Raw genomic sequence first — 18173 nt, forward strand, 5'->3', positions numbered from 1 at the left:
TGGACATGTTTGGTGCAGACTAGGGCTGCACAATTAATCGGATATAAATCGCGATTACGATTTTGACTGCCCACGATTACCCGGAAACAATGTTAGCATTTTAGCGTTCGAGCTCCAGCACTTGCCCGAGGGAAAATCATGACATTAACATGATGCTAAATGGCACTACAGAGGTTGTTGGGGACATTAAACGTCATCACGCCGAACGGGGAAAAACTTTTCAGGTAAACTCAGGGCTCTACAGTGCGACCATTTCACTCGCATTTGCGACTGAGAATAAATATTTATTCGCACCGGTGCGAGTGACCTGTTAGGAGTTGTATAATACAATCAGAATAAAAAATACAGGAAGTCCAAAACGCATCTACATCACACAACAGTTACTTTCACACTGCGTTTCATCTCCTCAGTCAACCAAATAAGTGTGTGAATACTGCAGAGAAGCCATTATGATGATAAGAGTAACACCGAACATCATCTGCTTCTCTCAACTTCCCAACCTCACAACCGCCGTCCTATAGTGACCCCGCAAAGTGACCTGAACCTGCACCTGCTCGTGTAGACACAGCGGCGTCGGGCAGAGCAAATTAATAATAATGCCAACGCTACAAGGTGAGTTTAATTCAGACTTCTTTATTAAATAATCCCTCACCAATCATAATCAAGACTAGCAACTGTTCAGAAGGAGTGCTGCTCTCCTTCACACTCTTCACTAACTTAAATACATAGCGTATTCACTTCATTTAAACTCAGGGTTGCCAGATATCACTAGAAAAGTCAATCCCCGTTTCCATGTTTTGAATTAAGACCCCAAAACACAATATTATGAGCAGACATGGCAACACTGTACTGGGGGAACCCATCTAAAAGGAACAACTGATAAACAAACAAACAGAAAACTAATAAAATGTAAAGACAGAAAATGTGCTTAGTTATAAATAAATCATTTAATATAAAAAAATAGATATTATAATAACTACATAAAATATAAATAAAATGAGAAAATGAAATAATGTTTAAATACTATGGGTTGCGTTTAATATCAATTTGACATTAAGCTTAGTTCGCTATTTCCTTAGAAGGCTATTAACCTTTTTCCTAATATGGAGCATGCTTGTGTTAATCTACTTTTAATTAGGACTATTGTTTAAGATATTTAAAAATAAATATTTTTATTATGCTTGTTTATTTATCAATTAACCAACAGTATTTCTCATTACTATTATTTTAACTCAATTAACAGTGACCATGAGCAGAGAGCTTACATTTAACTGTTTATGACAGACCTCCTGATTAATGTTTAAACAAAAAAGATTGGTATCTGGATAGGTTTCGGTCGAAAAAATTCTGATCGGAGCATCCCTAATGAACACCATTAAACTAAAGCGCTTTGCATCTGACGGGTAAATGAACTCACCCAATCACATCCTATATGAGATTATTCAGATATATACACAATATACACCGAGCGGTTTGAGAACTGACTCCAGCCCAGAACCATGACAGTGGAAAATGTCTAATAGTGTAGCTTTAAATATATTTAAGAGGAGCAGACTTCAAAGACTGAACATTGATGTTTATTGTATTTGTTTACAAGGTGAACAGGGTAGCAGTGGTTTTTTTGCATACAGTCTGTAAATGAACTGAAAATATTACATTTAGTTTATCAGAAGGTAAATTAATTTGTTATGGCTCACACTATGTTCCTAAATTCTGTCATAACTAACCAGCTCAAGTTTTGTCATGCCTACTTGTGTGTTATATTGTGGCACATTAACGCTACAATCTCTAAAAAAAAATGTGTAATTAGGTGCACAAGTGCTCCTAAAAGAAACTGTTTTGCGTCTCTCCTCCTGTAAACACTGTTATTGCCTTTTCTGCATAGGAAGCTGAAATGTCACATGTAAACATAATCAGAATATTATTGTGGTATGTGACATACCTTACTGGGAATTTAATCTTGGCAGTTGACATTACACTGATTAAAAAAGCCAGATAACACTGCTGATAAAGTTGAATAAAAAACACACTCAGAGGAACGCTTTCTACTGAATAAGACTGGAATTTATTTCTCTCAGGCAATCTCAATTTGCCTGAGATATGAAAACTGTAGAACAGAGTAATGTAATGGAGGTTTCAGCCCTGTGTGTTTTTCCCAAGATGAATTTTCTGACATACGATACAGCTAAGCATTATAACCATAAAACCTGGAAACATGCATTTTAGAGATTCAATGTTTCTGATTACTTAGCAAAAAATATGGGCTAGAAGGGGAGCAGATTAATGAGAAGCTTGTGAAACATTTTTACAATGTTATAGAAAAATGTAACGGTATAAAAATTCCTTCTAATCAACAGTTAAAAACGCATGCAATGCTGTTAGGCTCAGAGTACATTCAACCAGTCTTATGTATTAGCAAGTCTGCATGTAACTGATCACATGATCACTGACTACAGAAATGCATGTACAGCTAACTATAGAAGATTATGTACATTTAGCTCTGACTGATTGATGCAGAAGAAGTTTGTTGGATTTTGTGATGCATAAGTGGATGTATTGGAGTGTGGCCTTCAGTCTGGCAGTCAGTAGTGACATGGGTATCAAGCAGACTTGGATCTTTCTTTAATTCTCTGTTGATAGCACTGTCACCAACAAGGCTTCTCATTAGTCATCCTGCAAGTGCAGATAAGCAGAGACACATTCAGACACAAAGGATAGAAGAATTCCCAAGAATATTGGGGCTAAGACCACATAGGGTATTTTAATCTATCAAAAGAATCAAAGTTTATTTTGGATATCCATAAGTTTTTTTCTTTTACCCATTCATCTTCATCCACCCCCTCGAATAATTCCTGTGGCAGTGGATCTTCCCTGTTCCCCAACTTAGCTACCATGGCACTCAAAAGCTGTTAAAAAAAAACAAAAAAAACAACAACATGACACAAGAGATCCAGGAGAACTTATTTCTTAAAGATTTGTCCTGCTTTTAATACCTCCTCTTTTTTCTGTTCATCCGTCTTCTCTTCGAGGTACACAGAAGAGGGTAGGTACTTCCTTACTGGTGCTTCCTTAGGAGCCTTGCTCACTGGTTGGTTGAAAGAAAAACATTCCTTGTTTCATGATTTTTGCCTATATTGAGTGTTCACACTGCAAATTACAAGCGAGCAACCCCAAACTGTTCAGACTGTAGTCCGATTTGCTTGTATAGGTGCACTGGTTGTTATAATAACAATGCAGGTGTGTGTGCTGTGTAGTGTGGGGCTGGGGATTGTTAGAATGTAGACAAAGTAGCGCAAGGGATCTTACTAAAATGTGATTTTTCTTGGTGTGTCTTTAAATATATGAATATTATGAACATTTGAATAGTACCCAAACATTGAAATTCAATACAATAGCTCAATTATTTTTTTTTACATAAGGACACTGTCCAGTCACACTTCTGAACATAATCTTCTGTTAAGCCTGACCTATCTTCATTTTGGTTTTCGTGTTCCAAATTCGTGTCTGTGTGTTTTCCACACACCGAATGAGGAACAATACACCCAACATCTAATTTAATTGGTCAAACTGAATCTCTTGTCTAGAAATCTGTTTCTAATCAGATTTAAATCACATACAAATTTGGCTTGAATCTGGAAGTGGTCTGATTTTGTGTGTTTTCCTGCTCAAATCAGACTCTGAAAATAGCCTTATATGAGTCGGATGCAGTACCAGGAGTCATGTCTTTCGGTTGCAGGCTGATCTTGTGGTGCTGACTGTCAGAACCGGAGAGCCACGCAGCAGCACTCAGACCTGATTCCCACCACACTGCTGTCTCAGGGAACACATCGTCCTGGAAGAACTCTTTCTGCACCAGAATTACATGAACAGTTGGAGTTAACATTGCTGTAAACTAACAGTTGGACAAGTATAACCTGGATAATTAAAAATGTTTAGAAACATTATGGGTCACTAGATGGCACTATTGTGTTTTGTTAACAGTAACGTCAACTAAGCTCACTCACTCTGACTCGAGGCACTTTGAATGCCACTGGCTCAATGGTGGTCTTGCCAAGTCTGACAGCTCTGGCCACCTCTACATCACGTACATCACACACCGTCTTTGGCAGGAAGCACAAGCCCTATCCACACAGGACAACCATTTAAATATCTACCAACTAAAACAGACTAAGAGAAGAGAAGGTGGATGTTTTGTGGTACCTTGTGTGGCTCAGAGGAGTTGAAGCTGCAGCACTCCATAAAGTAAGGGGCTTCTGTTATGATTTCGTAGATGTACACACGTGTGTCGCCCTAACAGGAAAAATACAGGACAAGTTATGATATTAAAGCATATGATGACTCTTTGTAATAGTAAATACACTGTAGTGTTTGCAGTTCTGGTTAGTAGAACCACACGAAAGTTTACATTTAAAAAAGCTTAGTTGAAAAAATAAAGTAGTAACTGAACACATTTTTTGTTGGACTGCAGACTACTCTATAGTACATTTAATTAACTCTAAAAAGCATTTATTTGTAAGTTATCCATTTCAATCAGATATGTTTTTTCACATTTCCAGCACCTTCCCTGTGAGAATAACAAGGCTGGTGTCGGCATCATAGAATGGGATGAGCGTTGAGGGGGACACGTCAGCAGGTACGGTAGCCACAGGTCCGGAGGCCAAGGACTCAGCAGAGAACAGGTAAAGCTGTCGCTCACTGCGGCTGTAGGCAAAACCAAGAAAGGAGGAAATCTGATTATCTGATGTATCATGTGAACATACTAGGTAAATGGAACACCATTACAGGTATGTTACTGTCACTATTATGCCACTGACTTGTGCATACCAGTCAAACCCTGACACTAGCAGGTACTGGCCATCGCAAACCCAGACTACACGACCACCTCTGTGGCCCTCAGGACCAGGGCCCTCCTATGGGAATAGAAAGAGAAAAAAGTGTAAGAGAGTTGTCCCAATATTATATATGGTTTTCAAGTTGCTTTTTAAGTACTTGCCTGGATGGGTTCAGTAGAGTTGCGTGGGTCATACAAACGCACTTTTCCATCTTTACACACAGTAGCCAACAACTTGCCGTTGGGACTCCAAGCCATTCCAAATATCTGGGAGACAGATAACATATGTGAGTCAGGAGTTAGCTGTTATCACCTGTCAGCTCAGGCTTTTAGCAGTCTATTATCTGTTAGCCTGTTTAAAGAGCACCTGGTACTGGACAGGAGCTCTCACCTGATCTTGGTGTCCACTTAGTTTCTTGGCTTCTCTTCCAGTTTCCAGGTCCCACAGTCGCACAGTCATGTCATATGACGAGGACACCAGCAGACCTGAGGCGTGGGGGTGGAACTTGATGGAGTAGATTTTCTCAGTGTGTCCTGTGATTGAGCAGACATTCGTTTCAATCAAAAATGAAGAAGGAATAACTGATTTAGAGAAAGGGGTCTTTTCTTACCCCGTAGAACACACTCAGGTTCAGTCAGTGTTTCCACTAAACCACCTTCTGGAATCTTCCACACACGGATCTTTGCATCATCACCAGCTATAAAAAAAAAAATGGAGTGGATTAACACTTCTCTGACATTATTCCAATGACATTAATTAACATATTAATTAACTCCTTATTATTAAGTGCCAGCTTATTATTTAGTTATTCACCATAGCATATTTTTCAGAAACTAATGTAAGAACAGTATTCTGTATAGCATTCCATGCACAATTTCAAAAAATTTTGTCTGGAACCTGGAAATACCCAATTTGGTATTCTGTAATGATGGGCTATGCAAAATCTACCTAGCAAACAAAATGTATTTTGATTATTAGTTTTTTGGACCAATAGTATTAAAGGAAATGAAAAAAGAAAAAAACAAACAAACACACATTCCAACAGTTTGTATGAGTCTGTATGAGCAACAGTATGAGTATCTCTTTAAATGACATTTTAATATTCGTTTGATATGTAATATAAGACTACATTATTTTACCTATGTAAAATTTTTCATTTAACATTTCCTCAGATTTGGAGTTATGGGAGAAGTAAGCTTGTGTGTGGATACGAATGTTTAATCAGTCAAGACAAAAAGTTTTCCTTGCATGACGTTAGCGTCTCTAAAATTTCCCCACCCACAAGTGTCATGTCCTGTAGGGGCTCTGTCACAGTAGACTGAAATTTTAAGATAAATTACATTTTGGGTGGTTTTCTAAACAGTAGAATTTTACAAGAAGTCTTTACTGTAAGGAATACTGTGCTCTTATGTGATTATGAATTATACAGTAAATACAATGAAAATAATTAGAAAGGTATGTACAAAATAAGGACTCTTTATTCAAGCCACTGCAAGTGTAATTTGCAGGTTAATGCCACTGTGTTGCTATTTTGGTCAGACACGTTTATGTCTTTGTGTTCTGCTGCTATTTCTTTCTTTCTTTTTTTTTTTTAAATATCATTTTTTTAAAATTTGTATTACTGTATGTTCTGCCTCATTTCACTATTTACAGTTGCAATCAAAATTATTCAACCTCCATTGCAAGTCAGGTTTATTGTCAAAATTTACAGACTTTCAGCTGTTTGCAATGAACAAATCAAACAAAAGCAACTGAAGTAGTTCAACACGACTGCTTCAAGTGGTTTCCCCAAATTCAACTGAAAATGCAACTTACTTTATAATGACTTCTCCAGTTTCAAAATTACTCAAATGCAAAACAGGTGTTGTCTCAAGCACACCTGATGCAACTAATCAAGGGTTTCATTAGTTGCACCAGGTGTGCTTGAGCTGGAACACATTAAATAGCTGAACTGGCTACGGGCAGAAAATTCATGAAATACCTGGACAGGGCAGAAAAAGGAAGCTATCAACGGCTGCAACCAGATTTCTCATAAGGCAGGTTGTGAAAAACCCTCGAATGACAGCAAAAGACCTGCAGCAAGACTTGGTGGCAACAGGCACTGAGGTTTCAGTGAGCACAGTAAGGCTAAAGACAGAAGGTTTCCATGTCAGAACTCCAACACGTACTCCACTACTGACCCAAAAGCACAAGAAAAGTCGACTCAAAATCATATAAATAAGCCACAGAAGTTTTGGGATTCTGTTCTGTGGAGCGATGAAACAAAACTGGAACTTTTTGGCACTATGGATCAGCAGTATATCTGGAGGAAGAAGAATGAAGAAAGAACACTCTCTCCACAGTCGAGCATGGTGGTGGCTCGGTGATGCTCTGAGGCTGCTTTGCATCCTCTGGCACTGGAAACCTGCAGCGTGTGGAAGGCAAGATGGATTCATTGAAGTATCAGGAAATCCTAGGAGAAAACATCATGCCGTCTGTGAGGAAGCTGAAGCTTGGGCATCACTGGACCTTCCAACAGGACAATGATCCCAAGCATACCTCAAATTCCACCAAGACTTGGTTGCAGAAGAAGTCCTGGAAGATTCTACAGGGCCATCACAGTCACCTGACTTGAACCCCATAGAAAATCTCTGGTGGGATTTGAAGAAGGCGGTTGCAGCATGCAAACCCAAGAATATTACTGAACTGGAGCCCATTGCTCATGAGGAATGGGTTAAGATTCCTCAGGAACACTGCCAGAAGCTGGTGTCTGGCTATGCAACTCATTTGCAGCAGGTCATAACAGCAAAAGGGTGCTCTACTAAGTACTAAAGGTGCTTGCCATGAAGGGGTTGGATAATTTAGAAACTGGAGAAATCATTATAAGTTGCATTTTCAGTTGAATTTGGGGAAACCACTTGAAGCATTCGTTGTTTTGAACTATATCAGTTGCTTTTGTTTGATTTGTTCCTTGCAAACAGCTGAAAGTCTGTAAATTTTGACAATAAACCTAATTGGCAATGGGGGTTGAATAATTTTGACTGCAACTGCATGTCACCTCCCTGAAAAGGATAAAGCGGTATAGAAGATGGATGGATGTCACATCACCCCACAAATGAGCTACTTCACCTAAATGTTAAATAGAACATCTTTTTTTTTTTTTTTGCTTTTTCATTTTAATAAAACATTTTTACAACGCAAGTGTTTTAAGTGTTAAAATGTTTTTTGCTGTTGGAGCTGATATTGAAGCAGTTGATCTAGACAAAGCTGCCAGTCTCATGAGTTTAATTCTCCTACAGCGTGTAACGTTTGTTAAAATAAAATAAAAAAAAGAAGACGACATGGCTAATATCAAATTAGTGCAGAGAAACTCATCTTTCCACCTATTAAACAACGTGTTTGCTTGTAATGCACTTCCACATAATTAATACATATAGTAATTCATGAGTATTCAGTTCTATTGTTAAAAATAAAGTAAGAATTTGCAATGGACTTTTGAAACAAATTATTAAGTACAGCACATATGCTTTTTTATTGCAAATCTAGACAGCACAATACAAAAAAAAAAATCCTGTCTTTTATAATATTTTTTGTGGAAAACCATGCCAAGTGGAAAATACACTCTGCCTATAGTTGATGTACTCTGTGATCCGAAATGTCACCCTCCAACTCTGCACTTTAGTGATATCATCTAGGTGGTGTGTGGGGCAAGATGTCATCACAATTACAGATGTTGCCTTCTTCACTATGTCTCACTATTCACCAATCCCAGCAGAGCAGTATATACTCAGTATAATTAGTTACTACCTCCACCCAACAGTAAGAGTCCCTGGGAGCCGTCTATGACCACACTAATTGGGCAGTGACTATATGAGACCTGTGGGGGCTCAGGGCCGGTGGCACAATCAAAAGAGTATATGGTTCAGCACAAGGGATTCTACTCAACCTACTTCCTGTTTAGGTTGAAGGATGGTGGTTTCTGCCTGATTCTAGTTTTGAGATCCATACTTTTATGTTTGCATTTTTTGGCGCACAAAGCAGGATTTAAAATCCTACTTTCTGGCTTCTCTCTACCACCACGTGTGTTCTGGAGATGCATGATGGCTAGAAGCATAAGGATACTGCTGAATTTGGATGTCTAGTTCCTACATGCCCGACAAAGAGCAGGCCATTTGGGACACATTCAGCTTACTCATGCATATTATGGTACATTATGGTAAACTTGGAAAAGGGAGCAGTTCAGCAAGAAACGTTTAGCAGAGGTGGGCCTACATATGCCTTGTATGCTCTCAGTTGGAAACTGTTCTGTGAATGCTATGCACTCCATCATCTGGGTCTTGTGCACTGTGTGAGTTCAAATGTCCTACACAGTGCTAGACAGAGGAAAGTCTCTGTCTACACAAAAGGTATATATGGTGGCCATTGCAGCATGTCACAGCACTTTGGATGATGTCTTGCTTGGTTCCCACCATACTTTCTGAAGGGAGTCTGCCACCTTTGTTCTCCACACTCCCAAAAGAGCTAGGATCTTGCCCTTGTACTGGAGTTCCACAAGTTCTCCATTAATAAGCCCATGCAGGATGCTGAATTGAAATGGGTCTCTCTGCTTGTGATCACTTCAGCAAAGAACTACATGTCTTGGCAATACGCTCGCCTTGGATGCACTGGTCACCGTATGACTTCTGGTGTTTCTGCCTGGATTAATATCACCTACTTTTGTAACAAATCAATTGACTTTTTGGGCAAGTACACATCCTTTCAGCAACAGTGCTGATCCAGTGAAAACATAGTGGGAAGGTTCCAGTCAATGCTGTCCATGACACCAGTATTTATATCAAACATGATGGCAAACAGTCACTTCTTGATTTTGGCTTATTTGGCTAAAATGGAAGATTTTAACTGCCATGGATGTTTAAAATTATTCAACCATGTTATTACAGTCAAACACAATGTTTTGGACTTACAGCAAGTACAGATCTTTTGCAGCAAAGTTGTTATACAGAAATTAATTCTAAATTACTTGAAAGAGGCAACAACCAAAAGTAGATAAATTAATTCAGAATGCATGTTTAAATCACTAAGGACAACTTACCAACCACCAGCTTGTGAGGATCAAAAGGGTCCCAGCAGAAGTCAGCCACATTCACTGAGTTCTGGATGGTGGGCAGTGTTGTGTCTGGCAGCTTCCCAGGCTGAGAGAGCTGCAAGTTCACAATAATGTAACAGAATGCTGTATATGATTTGATACCCACAGACATGCCTTTAAAAATATATTTATCTCAAAGAACATGTGCCTTATAGGGGTTTGCTGACAGAAACAAAAAATGCAGAGTTCATTCACAACCATATATTTAAGAACCTGATGATGGATGCACTGACATACTAAATTACTGACACTTAAATTACAACTGATTCTGGCACAAATGCTTCTAATAGTGTAGCACCTCAAGCACAGAAATCTGCCCTCCTGCAATGGCCAGAGGCACTGCCACTCGCTGCCCATTGGCAGCGAAGCCATCACACTCGCCAGGTGTAGTCAGACTCATGCCACGCAGGTTGGTGATGTGCGTATCACGATGCAGAACAGTGCCCTGAATATGACGGTACTTGGAGCTTGGGCCTGCAACAAAAGGGTAGACACACAGTCACCTCCAAAACTATTGGAATGGCAATGTTAATTCATTTGTTTGTGCTATACACCAAAGACATTTGCGTTTGAGCTCAAAAGATGGATATGAGAAGAGAGTTTCGGATTTATGCTTTTATTTCCTGGTATCTAGATGTGTTAAACATTATAAAACATAGAACCTTTTGTATCAGACCACCCAAGTTTTAAGAAAGCAAAAGTATAGTAACAGATAAGTCTTAACTTAATGTAAATAACACAATATTTGGTTGCATAGACCTGCTTGCTATAACTACATCAAGCCTGTGTCTCATTGACATCACCACATTGTTGGTTTCTTCTTTTGTGATGCTTTTCCTGGCTTTTACTGCAACCTCTTTCAGTTGTTGTTTGTTTCGGGGGGTTTCTCCCTTCAGTCTCCTCTTCAGGAGGTCAAATGCATGCTCATTTGGGTCTGGTGATTGGCCAGTCTAAAATATTTCATTTTTCCCCCCTGATAAAGTCCTTTTGTTGAGTTGGCAGTGTGTTTTGGATCATTGTCTTGCTGCATGATAAAGTTCTTCCCAATTATTTTGAATGCATTTCTCTCTAAAATGGCAGGCAAAATGTTCCTGTAAACTTCTGAATTCATTCTGCTTCTACCATCATGAGTTCCATCATCAATAAAGATTAGTGACTCTGTTCCAGCAGCAGACATGCAAGCCCAAGCCATGACACTACCTCCACCATGTTTCACAGATAAGCTTGTATATTTTGGATCATGAGCAGATCCTTTCTTTCTCCACACTTTGGCCTTACCATCACTTTGGTAGAGGTTAATTTTGGTTCCAGAATTTTTTTTGGTTCTCTGTATATATCTCTGAATTCCAGTCTGGCTTTCCAATTCTTACTGCTGATGAATGGTTTGCATCTTGTGGTATGGCCTCTATATGTCTGCTCTCAATGTCTTCTTTGAATGGTGGATTGTGATACCTTCACCCTTGCCCTGTGAAGGTTGTTGGTGATGTCACTGACTATTGTATTTGGGTTTTTCTTCACAGATCACACAATGTTTGTCAGCACCTGTAGTTGTTTTCCTTGGCCGACAAATGTGGTGTCTGTTGCTCAGTACACCAGTGGTTTCTTTCTTTTTCAGGACATTGCAAATATTTGTATTGGCTTTGCCCTCTGATTGATTTTCCCTCTTTTCTCAGCTTCAAAATGGCTTGCTTTTCTCCCATAGACAGCTCTCTGATCTTCATGTTGGCTTATCCTTTTTAACAACAAATGCAGTCTTCACAGGTGAAACCGAAGGCTAAAACCAAGACTAGATGTTCAGAGCTATTGATTGTTTAAACAAATTATTGTAACAAGACACACCTGGGTAACAAGAAACACCTGTCAGTCGTATGTTCCAATATTTTTGTTTGCCTATAAATTGAGTGGTATGAAACAAAATGTGCTATGTTCTATGTCCTTTAACACATTTACATATAAATAACCGAAAATAAAAGCTGAAATTCTAAACTCTCTTCTCATATTCCTCTTTTGATCTCAAACCAAAAAATGTCTTCAGTCTACAGCAAAAACAACTGAATTGGCCTTGCCGTTATAATACTTTCAGAGGGGATAACATATACTGTATAGCTTATGAGCAATCAAACTACTCTACTTGAACAATTGCTAACACTGCACTCTGCCAACAGGAAGGCTTAGGGAAAACAGATGATTGAAGTTACCCAGCATGCTCTGGATGGCACGGGAGCTCTGGCTGGGGCTGGGGAGGAACCCGGAGGACATACCACTGGTTAAGGAAGGGGAACGGGATGGAACTGCACTGTTGCTTGGGGTACTGAGGGCACTACTGGAGGTGGAGGGAACCTGAAGGAGAGAAAAGGGAATCAGATGGACTTTGAATCTAAAGTATGACCCAAAAGTCTCCATACATAAGGGAAATTAACACTTTTTTTTAACAAAATGTCTTCCAAAATTATTCATACTTGGTTTATATTATATATTTTTTCAGATAGCCTTTAAGAATGCCTTTGACAAAAGAAGTACATATTGAAATCATTCTCATAGCTGGATGAAAGCTTTCGGGAAGCTGTCGCAAGGTTGTGATGGACATTACCAGGAAAGAGACGTTAAGATTTTATATATATATATTCTTTTATTATATTTTTGTCTCATTTGTTTAAATGAAAATCTGTTGATGTTTTAGGTCATATTTATGCAGATATATAGAAGATTCTAAAGGATTCACAAATTTACAAGCACCACTATATCCATCCATCCATCAATTTTCCTGTACTGCTGTCACAGGGAGCCTGGAGCCTATCTATTAAAGATCAACCGGAGGACGCCAGTGCACATACTCGATGCTTTTATTTAACAAGGTACACAGGACAAAGACACAATCCAAAAATGTGGTCAAAAAACATGCAACGATCAGGAGACGAGCAAACAGCATAAACAAGGGCAGGCAAGAACAAAAATGTGAATAGCAAAACTAGATCAAAACCAGAGAACCAATCAATGACTCCAACAGCTTGGTATAGACTTGTACAAGAGACAGCGCATATATTCCACAATGAGTGTGAGAACTGAGAGTCTATTTATACTGTGAGAGTGGTGGTGATTGTGATTGAGTCCAGGTGTGTGTGATCAGTAATCTGGTGAGATTGACCATGAGTGAGTCTGGATGAGGTAGCTCTCAGCACCCATGTTTGTAGGCCTAGCTGAGTTCTGGGAAGTGTAGTTGGACGCCGATTCTGGTGTCAACGTGCCACATTTACTCATTTATTGTTTCTGTATATCAGTCAAATTGATCATTATTGGTACCCTTAAAAAAGAATAGGCAACGATTAAGAATACAAATTCATGTCAAAATTTACCACAGCATATCTTAACTATCTTAAAATTAAACCAAAGCCAAAATAACTACAGTAAGGTCCGTGTGTATTGAAGAATGTTTACACAGCTATACTATAAAAGCAGTCCATATGACACAAAGCTCTAGTATGGCCATTAGGAGTGTAGTTTTTATAGTGCACCTTTCAAGCTCATGATCACTATCTTGTGGAATAGAGCTGTAATAAGGTGGAAAAGAAAAAATATCTCACGAAAAGTTAGGAAAAGTAATAGTATTTGGGTTTGGAATGACATAACTGTCCCTTTAACGTTTTGAGCACAGACCTGACAAGGACATACAGACTAGTATCAAACTAGGGCTGTGGTAGCTCACTGGTTAAGTCATTTTCTGAGATAAGTCAATTTACTGAAAGGCTACCAGTAAAGCCAGGTAACCACGCCCATTACATTCATTCACAATATACACACATTCATTCTTCATCTTCTGCCTAATATACTAAAAACGGTTCTGTTAATATTTCTTGTCTTGTCACATGGACGATAATGCATTACTTTACATGAATCACGTATATGTTTGCATCCCTGGATATTACTGTGGGCCGTTTAATGTTTCTAGCGTACAACAGTTGTCAAATATTAAATTGAACTTTTTTTTACGTCACACTCTTTCCCCGTTAAAACTGAAGCGTCGCATGGCTTCTGTTAACATTAAAGCCTGCCTTCTTTGATTTGATTGACCATCTCAAACATTTTGACATTGATGAGCACTGGTAGACCGCCGAAGCAGACCACCCTAAAAATGTTGTTTTGGGGGGTTTTGTTGGTCATCCTAACAACATACATAGCAGTGCATAATGGAGTGCAGCAGGGCAGCATCAAAAATATCAAATACTGGGAGGACAATCTGGCTATATCTGATTATTGGTGGGACGTGTCCCCCTCAATGTCTATGGTGGTTACGGCCCTGACTCTGAAAGTACAAGCTGCAACTGTGCCAGATGTTACCCCACACAGAGAACGTAATGTTATGTGACGTGACTGATTGCCCAAATATTAAGTATTGTTTAACCAATATTCACAATTAAACATATATTCTATTATACAAGTATTTGTGAAGCAACTTTCCATGACTTTTCCAAAACTTCTCCAGGCCGTGAATATATTGTAAATTTGCCAACATTTGGAGAAGCTACTTACTGTCATCCAAATCGATCACTTTTGTTTTTTTGTTGTTGTTTTTAAAATAAATAGTAGTGCTTTCTCTCAAACCACGTTTTTGCTAAAATGTATTTTTTAAATTATTTGGTCATCAAAACGTCCCAAAAATTCTGGAGTTGACTGTATTTATCTTGGTTAGAGCTTGATTGTTTGTTTGTGTGGTACTACATTCTTGCACTGTGGTACTGTGAAGCAGAAAATAATTCTTATATAAGTATATATAATAATTCTTTTCCACAAACCTCTTTACTTTTTCCACGAGGTAGTTCCTTTGCTGTGACCTGAGTGGCTGGCTGAACTTTCCCCTTTGGCCTCTTGTCTGGGTGGAGGCTCACCTTTTCCACCTGTCATAAATGAGAGAACATTTAGGTTTGTAAAATTAGAATGCCAAAAGCTTTAGTAAATGATTAAGCTTTGTGCAGACTAGTGATTAAATTACACATTTAAATTGAATTAACTTAAATTAAATAAAAGCCAATAAAATGTCTCAGTTAATTATATGAGTAATCCATTTCTGAGCTGGGAATAGTCCATACTTGCTTATTCATTCCCTTCCACCATTCATCTGCTGTCAGGGCCGGTGTGTGGCCTGCAGTGTCTGGATATAGGTCAGCATGGAAGTCCTGCCCTGCCTGTCCCACACACACACACACAGAAAAGATAAAAGATACTCATACATATACACTCACTGAGCACTTTATCAGGAACACCTGTACATCTACTCATTCATGCAATTCTAATCTAATTTTAATCGAATCTAAGTAGCCAATCACGTGTCAGCAGTGCAGTACATAAAATCATGCAGCTATGGGCCAGCAGCTTCTGGTAATGCTCACATAAACCATCAGAATGGGGGAAAAATGTGATCTCTGTGATTTTGAATGTGGCTCTGATATTTTGGGATGTTCACAGACAACAGTCACTAGTGAGCAACAGTTCTGCAGATGGAAAGGTCTTGTTAATGAGAGGTCAACGGAGAATGGCTAGACTGGTTCGAGCTGACAGAAAGGCTACAGTAACTCAGATATCCGTTGTTACCCAGATGAGGATGGGTTCCCTTCTGAGTCTGGTTCCTCTCAAGTTTTCTTCCTCATCATCTTAGGGAGTTTTTCTTCGCCACCGGCTCGCTCATTATGGATATATTCACATATCACACATGTCCATTGTTAAAAGCACTATACAAATAAAATTGGATTGAATTGAATTGAATTGAATAACCATGCTACAAATGTGGTAAGCAGAAAAGTATTTCAGAATACACAACACTTCGAACCTTGAGGTGGATGGGCAACAACAGCAGAAGACCATGGAAGTATCAATTTTGTCAGCCAAGAACAGAAAGCTGAGGCTGCAATGGACACAAAAACTGGACAGCTGAAGGCTGGAAAAACTTGCCTGGTCTGGTGAATCTCGGTTTCTGCTAAGGCACACAGATGGCAGGATCAGAATTTGGTGCCAGCATCATGAATCCATGGGCCCAACCTACCTTGTATCAACAGTCCAGGCTGGTGGAGGTGGTGTAATGGTGTGGGGAATGTTTTCTTGGCACATTTTGGACTCGCTATACCAATCAATCATTGCTTGAATGCCACAGCCTATTTGAATATTGTTGCTGTGTGTGCATACCTTCATGGTCATATTCTAATGGCTACTTCCAGCATGATAATGCACCATGTCACAAAGCAAAAGTTGCCTCAAACTGTCTGAACATGACAATGATTTCATTGTTCTCCAGTGGCCTTCCCAGTCACAAAATCTAAATCCAATGGAACACCTTTGGGATGTGATAGAATGGGAGATTCGCAGCATAAATGTGGACCTGGAAATCTGCAGGAATTGCATTACGCAATCATGTCAACATGGACCATGGGATGTTTCCAACATATTTTAAGGCAAGAATTGAGGCAAAGGGTGGCCGTACCCAGTATTAGTATAGTGTTCCTAATTGTTCCTAAGTGCTTCGTAAGTGTATGTTGTGGACAAAATAACAAAAGCACCACGTTAAAAAGAACACTGAAATAACTTAATCACAATAGCAACATGAATTAGGTGGCTGAGTCAGACAAGGTGGGGGTGGGTGTGATGTTTTTCTGACAATAATTTTTTCTGACAAAATATGTAATGTTTCAACCACAATATGTCACAGGAATGTACAGTTAAATGAAGCGATTGCAAATCATTGCAAGAAAATTTTAATCAAAGCATTTGCATATGTCTTTGTAAATGTTATAAAAAATATACATTGCATTACTATCTAAATCTATCTATATAAATATATACTCTACAGGTTCGCTCATCTGTTGCTATCCAACTTTCATTGGAAGGTCTAGGTAAAAATATCACTTTTTTCTTTTGTAGAAATGAGTAATGTTAATATGTAAATGCAAGTATGCTAATATGTAAAATGTGTAGGATAAGTCATTTTTGCATCTTCCATAAATTTAACTGGACTATTCTCACACTCTGTAGCTTCCAATAACACATCAAATAATTTTCTATACTTGCCAAGCATCCAGCTCTTACCTTGCGAGGCACTTGGTAGCTGATTGGGATGATGAAATTGTCAGTCAGCTGCATCACCAGCAGCACTTCACAACGGCCTACGTCCAGCGCCAGTTTGGGAACCACTGCTATTCCACGTGTGGATGCGTCGCTCAGGCAGTGGCTCACTGTAATTCAATGAGACAGTGAGATAGGATTCTCATAGCCTAATAAACATGAGTATATAAACCTATTATATAGATATGGATGATGCTCAATTAGTACACTTATAAACAAGTCTGTCTTATTCAAAACTACTTGAATTCATTTTCTTAAATATAAAATGTAGTCTAACCTTGTGAAAGGCATGGCTCCCCTGTGGTCACCTCAAAGCAGTCGATCACACTGTCTCCCTGATAAAAAAAAAATAAGGTAAGGATAAAACATCATACCTTTAACAGTGTTCAAAAAGTAAATAAGAAAGTAGACATCAAATAACTAATAGATATCAAATTATTAAATAAATCATATTTTAAACAATAGAACATTAAATATAGAAAGAAATATTTAAATATTAAATAATGGAAATAATATTTAATCATTAAGAAAAGGGATCATGTTGAAAAAACAAACAAACACTTCAACTCACCTTTGCTGACACTACAAGGAGACCAGAATCAGGATCATACAATGGCATTAAAGTCCTGGGGGTTAAGAAGGACGGAGCAAAGTATAACTATTTGACTCTACATGTCTAGTTATTCAAAGATTATGCATAGCTAGTGTCCAGAAAGCAACAGCAACCAAACTTAGCTCAAGCTCAGAGTGTCACCTTGGAATACTGTATCAGAATGATTTTTTTGTCCTCTAACCTCTAGAAGGTGGAGCTGAATGACAAGGAACATTTGTTTCCCCCAAGGCCATGGTACCTGACCCCAGAAACTTATTAACAGAGACTTATTTCACATAAATTATAAACCTTTCTGGAAAAAAAAAATTATGTAGTTTAATCACATACTGAACAAACTACTGACCACCAAAGGGGAATTCAAGCACATCATTCAGTTGCTAAGGGCTTGACAACAGTCGTTCACCATATATATACATATATACACTATATACACACGCTATACACTGAAGACATTTGGGTTTGAGATCAAAAGATGAATATGAGACGTTAGATGAGA

The 18173-nt window shown here is 38.6% G+C and overlaps 1 protein-coding gene across 2 annotated transcripts in view; it reads right to left on the reverse strand.

The window, feature by feature from the left end:
• Positions 1–18173, reverse strand: part of LOC128624965 (mitochondrial import inner membrane translocase subunit tim16) — a 172885-nt gene that overhangs the window by 18230 nt on the left and 136482 nt on the right. The window contains exons 10-28 of one of the 2 annotated variants that reach the window (XM_053652900.1): positions 17636–17690; positions 17342–17399; positions 17029–17174; positions 15042–15137; positions 14748–14849; positions 12156–12297; positions 10256–10431; positions 9904–10012; positions 5443–5529; positions 5223–5365; positions 4994–5098; positions 4825–4910; positions 4560–4701; positions 4201–4290; positions 4005–4121; positions 3712–3847; positions 2994–3085; positions 2820–2906; positions 1562–2673 (exon numbers count right to left, since the gene is read on the reverse strand). In XM_053652900.1, coding sequence (XP_053508875.1) covers positions 2665–2673; positions 2820–2906; positions 2994–3085; positions 3712–3847; positions 4005–4121; positions 4201–4290; positions 4560–4701; positions 4825–4910; positions 4994–5098; positions 5223–5365; positions 5443–5529; positions 9904–10012; positions 10256–10431; positions 12156–12297; positions 14748–14849; positions 15042–15137; positions 17029–17174; positions 17342–17399; positions 17636–17690 — 1978 coding nt within the window. In that variant the 3' untranslated portion in view covers positions 1562–2664. Of the gene's footprint in view, positions 1–1561; positions 2674–2819; positions 2907–2993; positions 3086–3711; positions 3848–4004; positions 4122–4200; positions 4291–4559; positions 4702–4824; positions 4911–4993; positions 5099–5222; positions 5366–5442; positions 5530–9903; positions 10013–10255; positions 10432–12155; positions 12298–14747; positions 14850–15041; positions 15138–17028; positions 17175–17341; positions 17400–17635; positions 17691–18173 lie in introns of those variants that run through there. The other variant, XM_053652919.1, reaches the window with a different exon arrangement.

The sequence above is a fragment of the Ictalurus furcatus genome, chromosome 2, assembly GCF_023375685.1.
Source record: "Ictalurus furcatus strain D&B chromosome 2, Billie_1.0, whole genome shotgun sequence".
Taxonomy (NCBI): domain Eukaryota; kingdom Metazoa; phylum Chordata; class Actinopteri; order Siluriformes; family Ictaluridae; genus Ictalurus; species Ictalurus furcatus.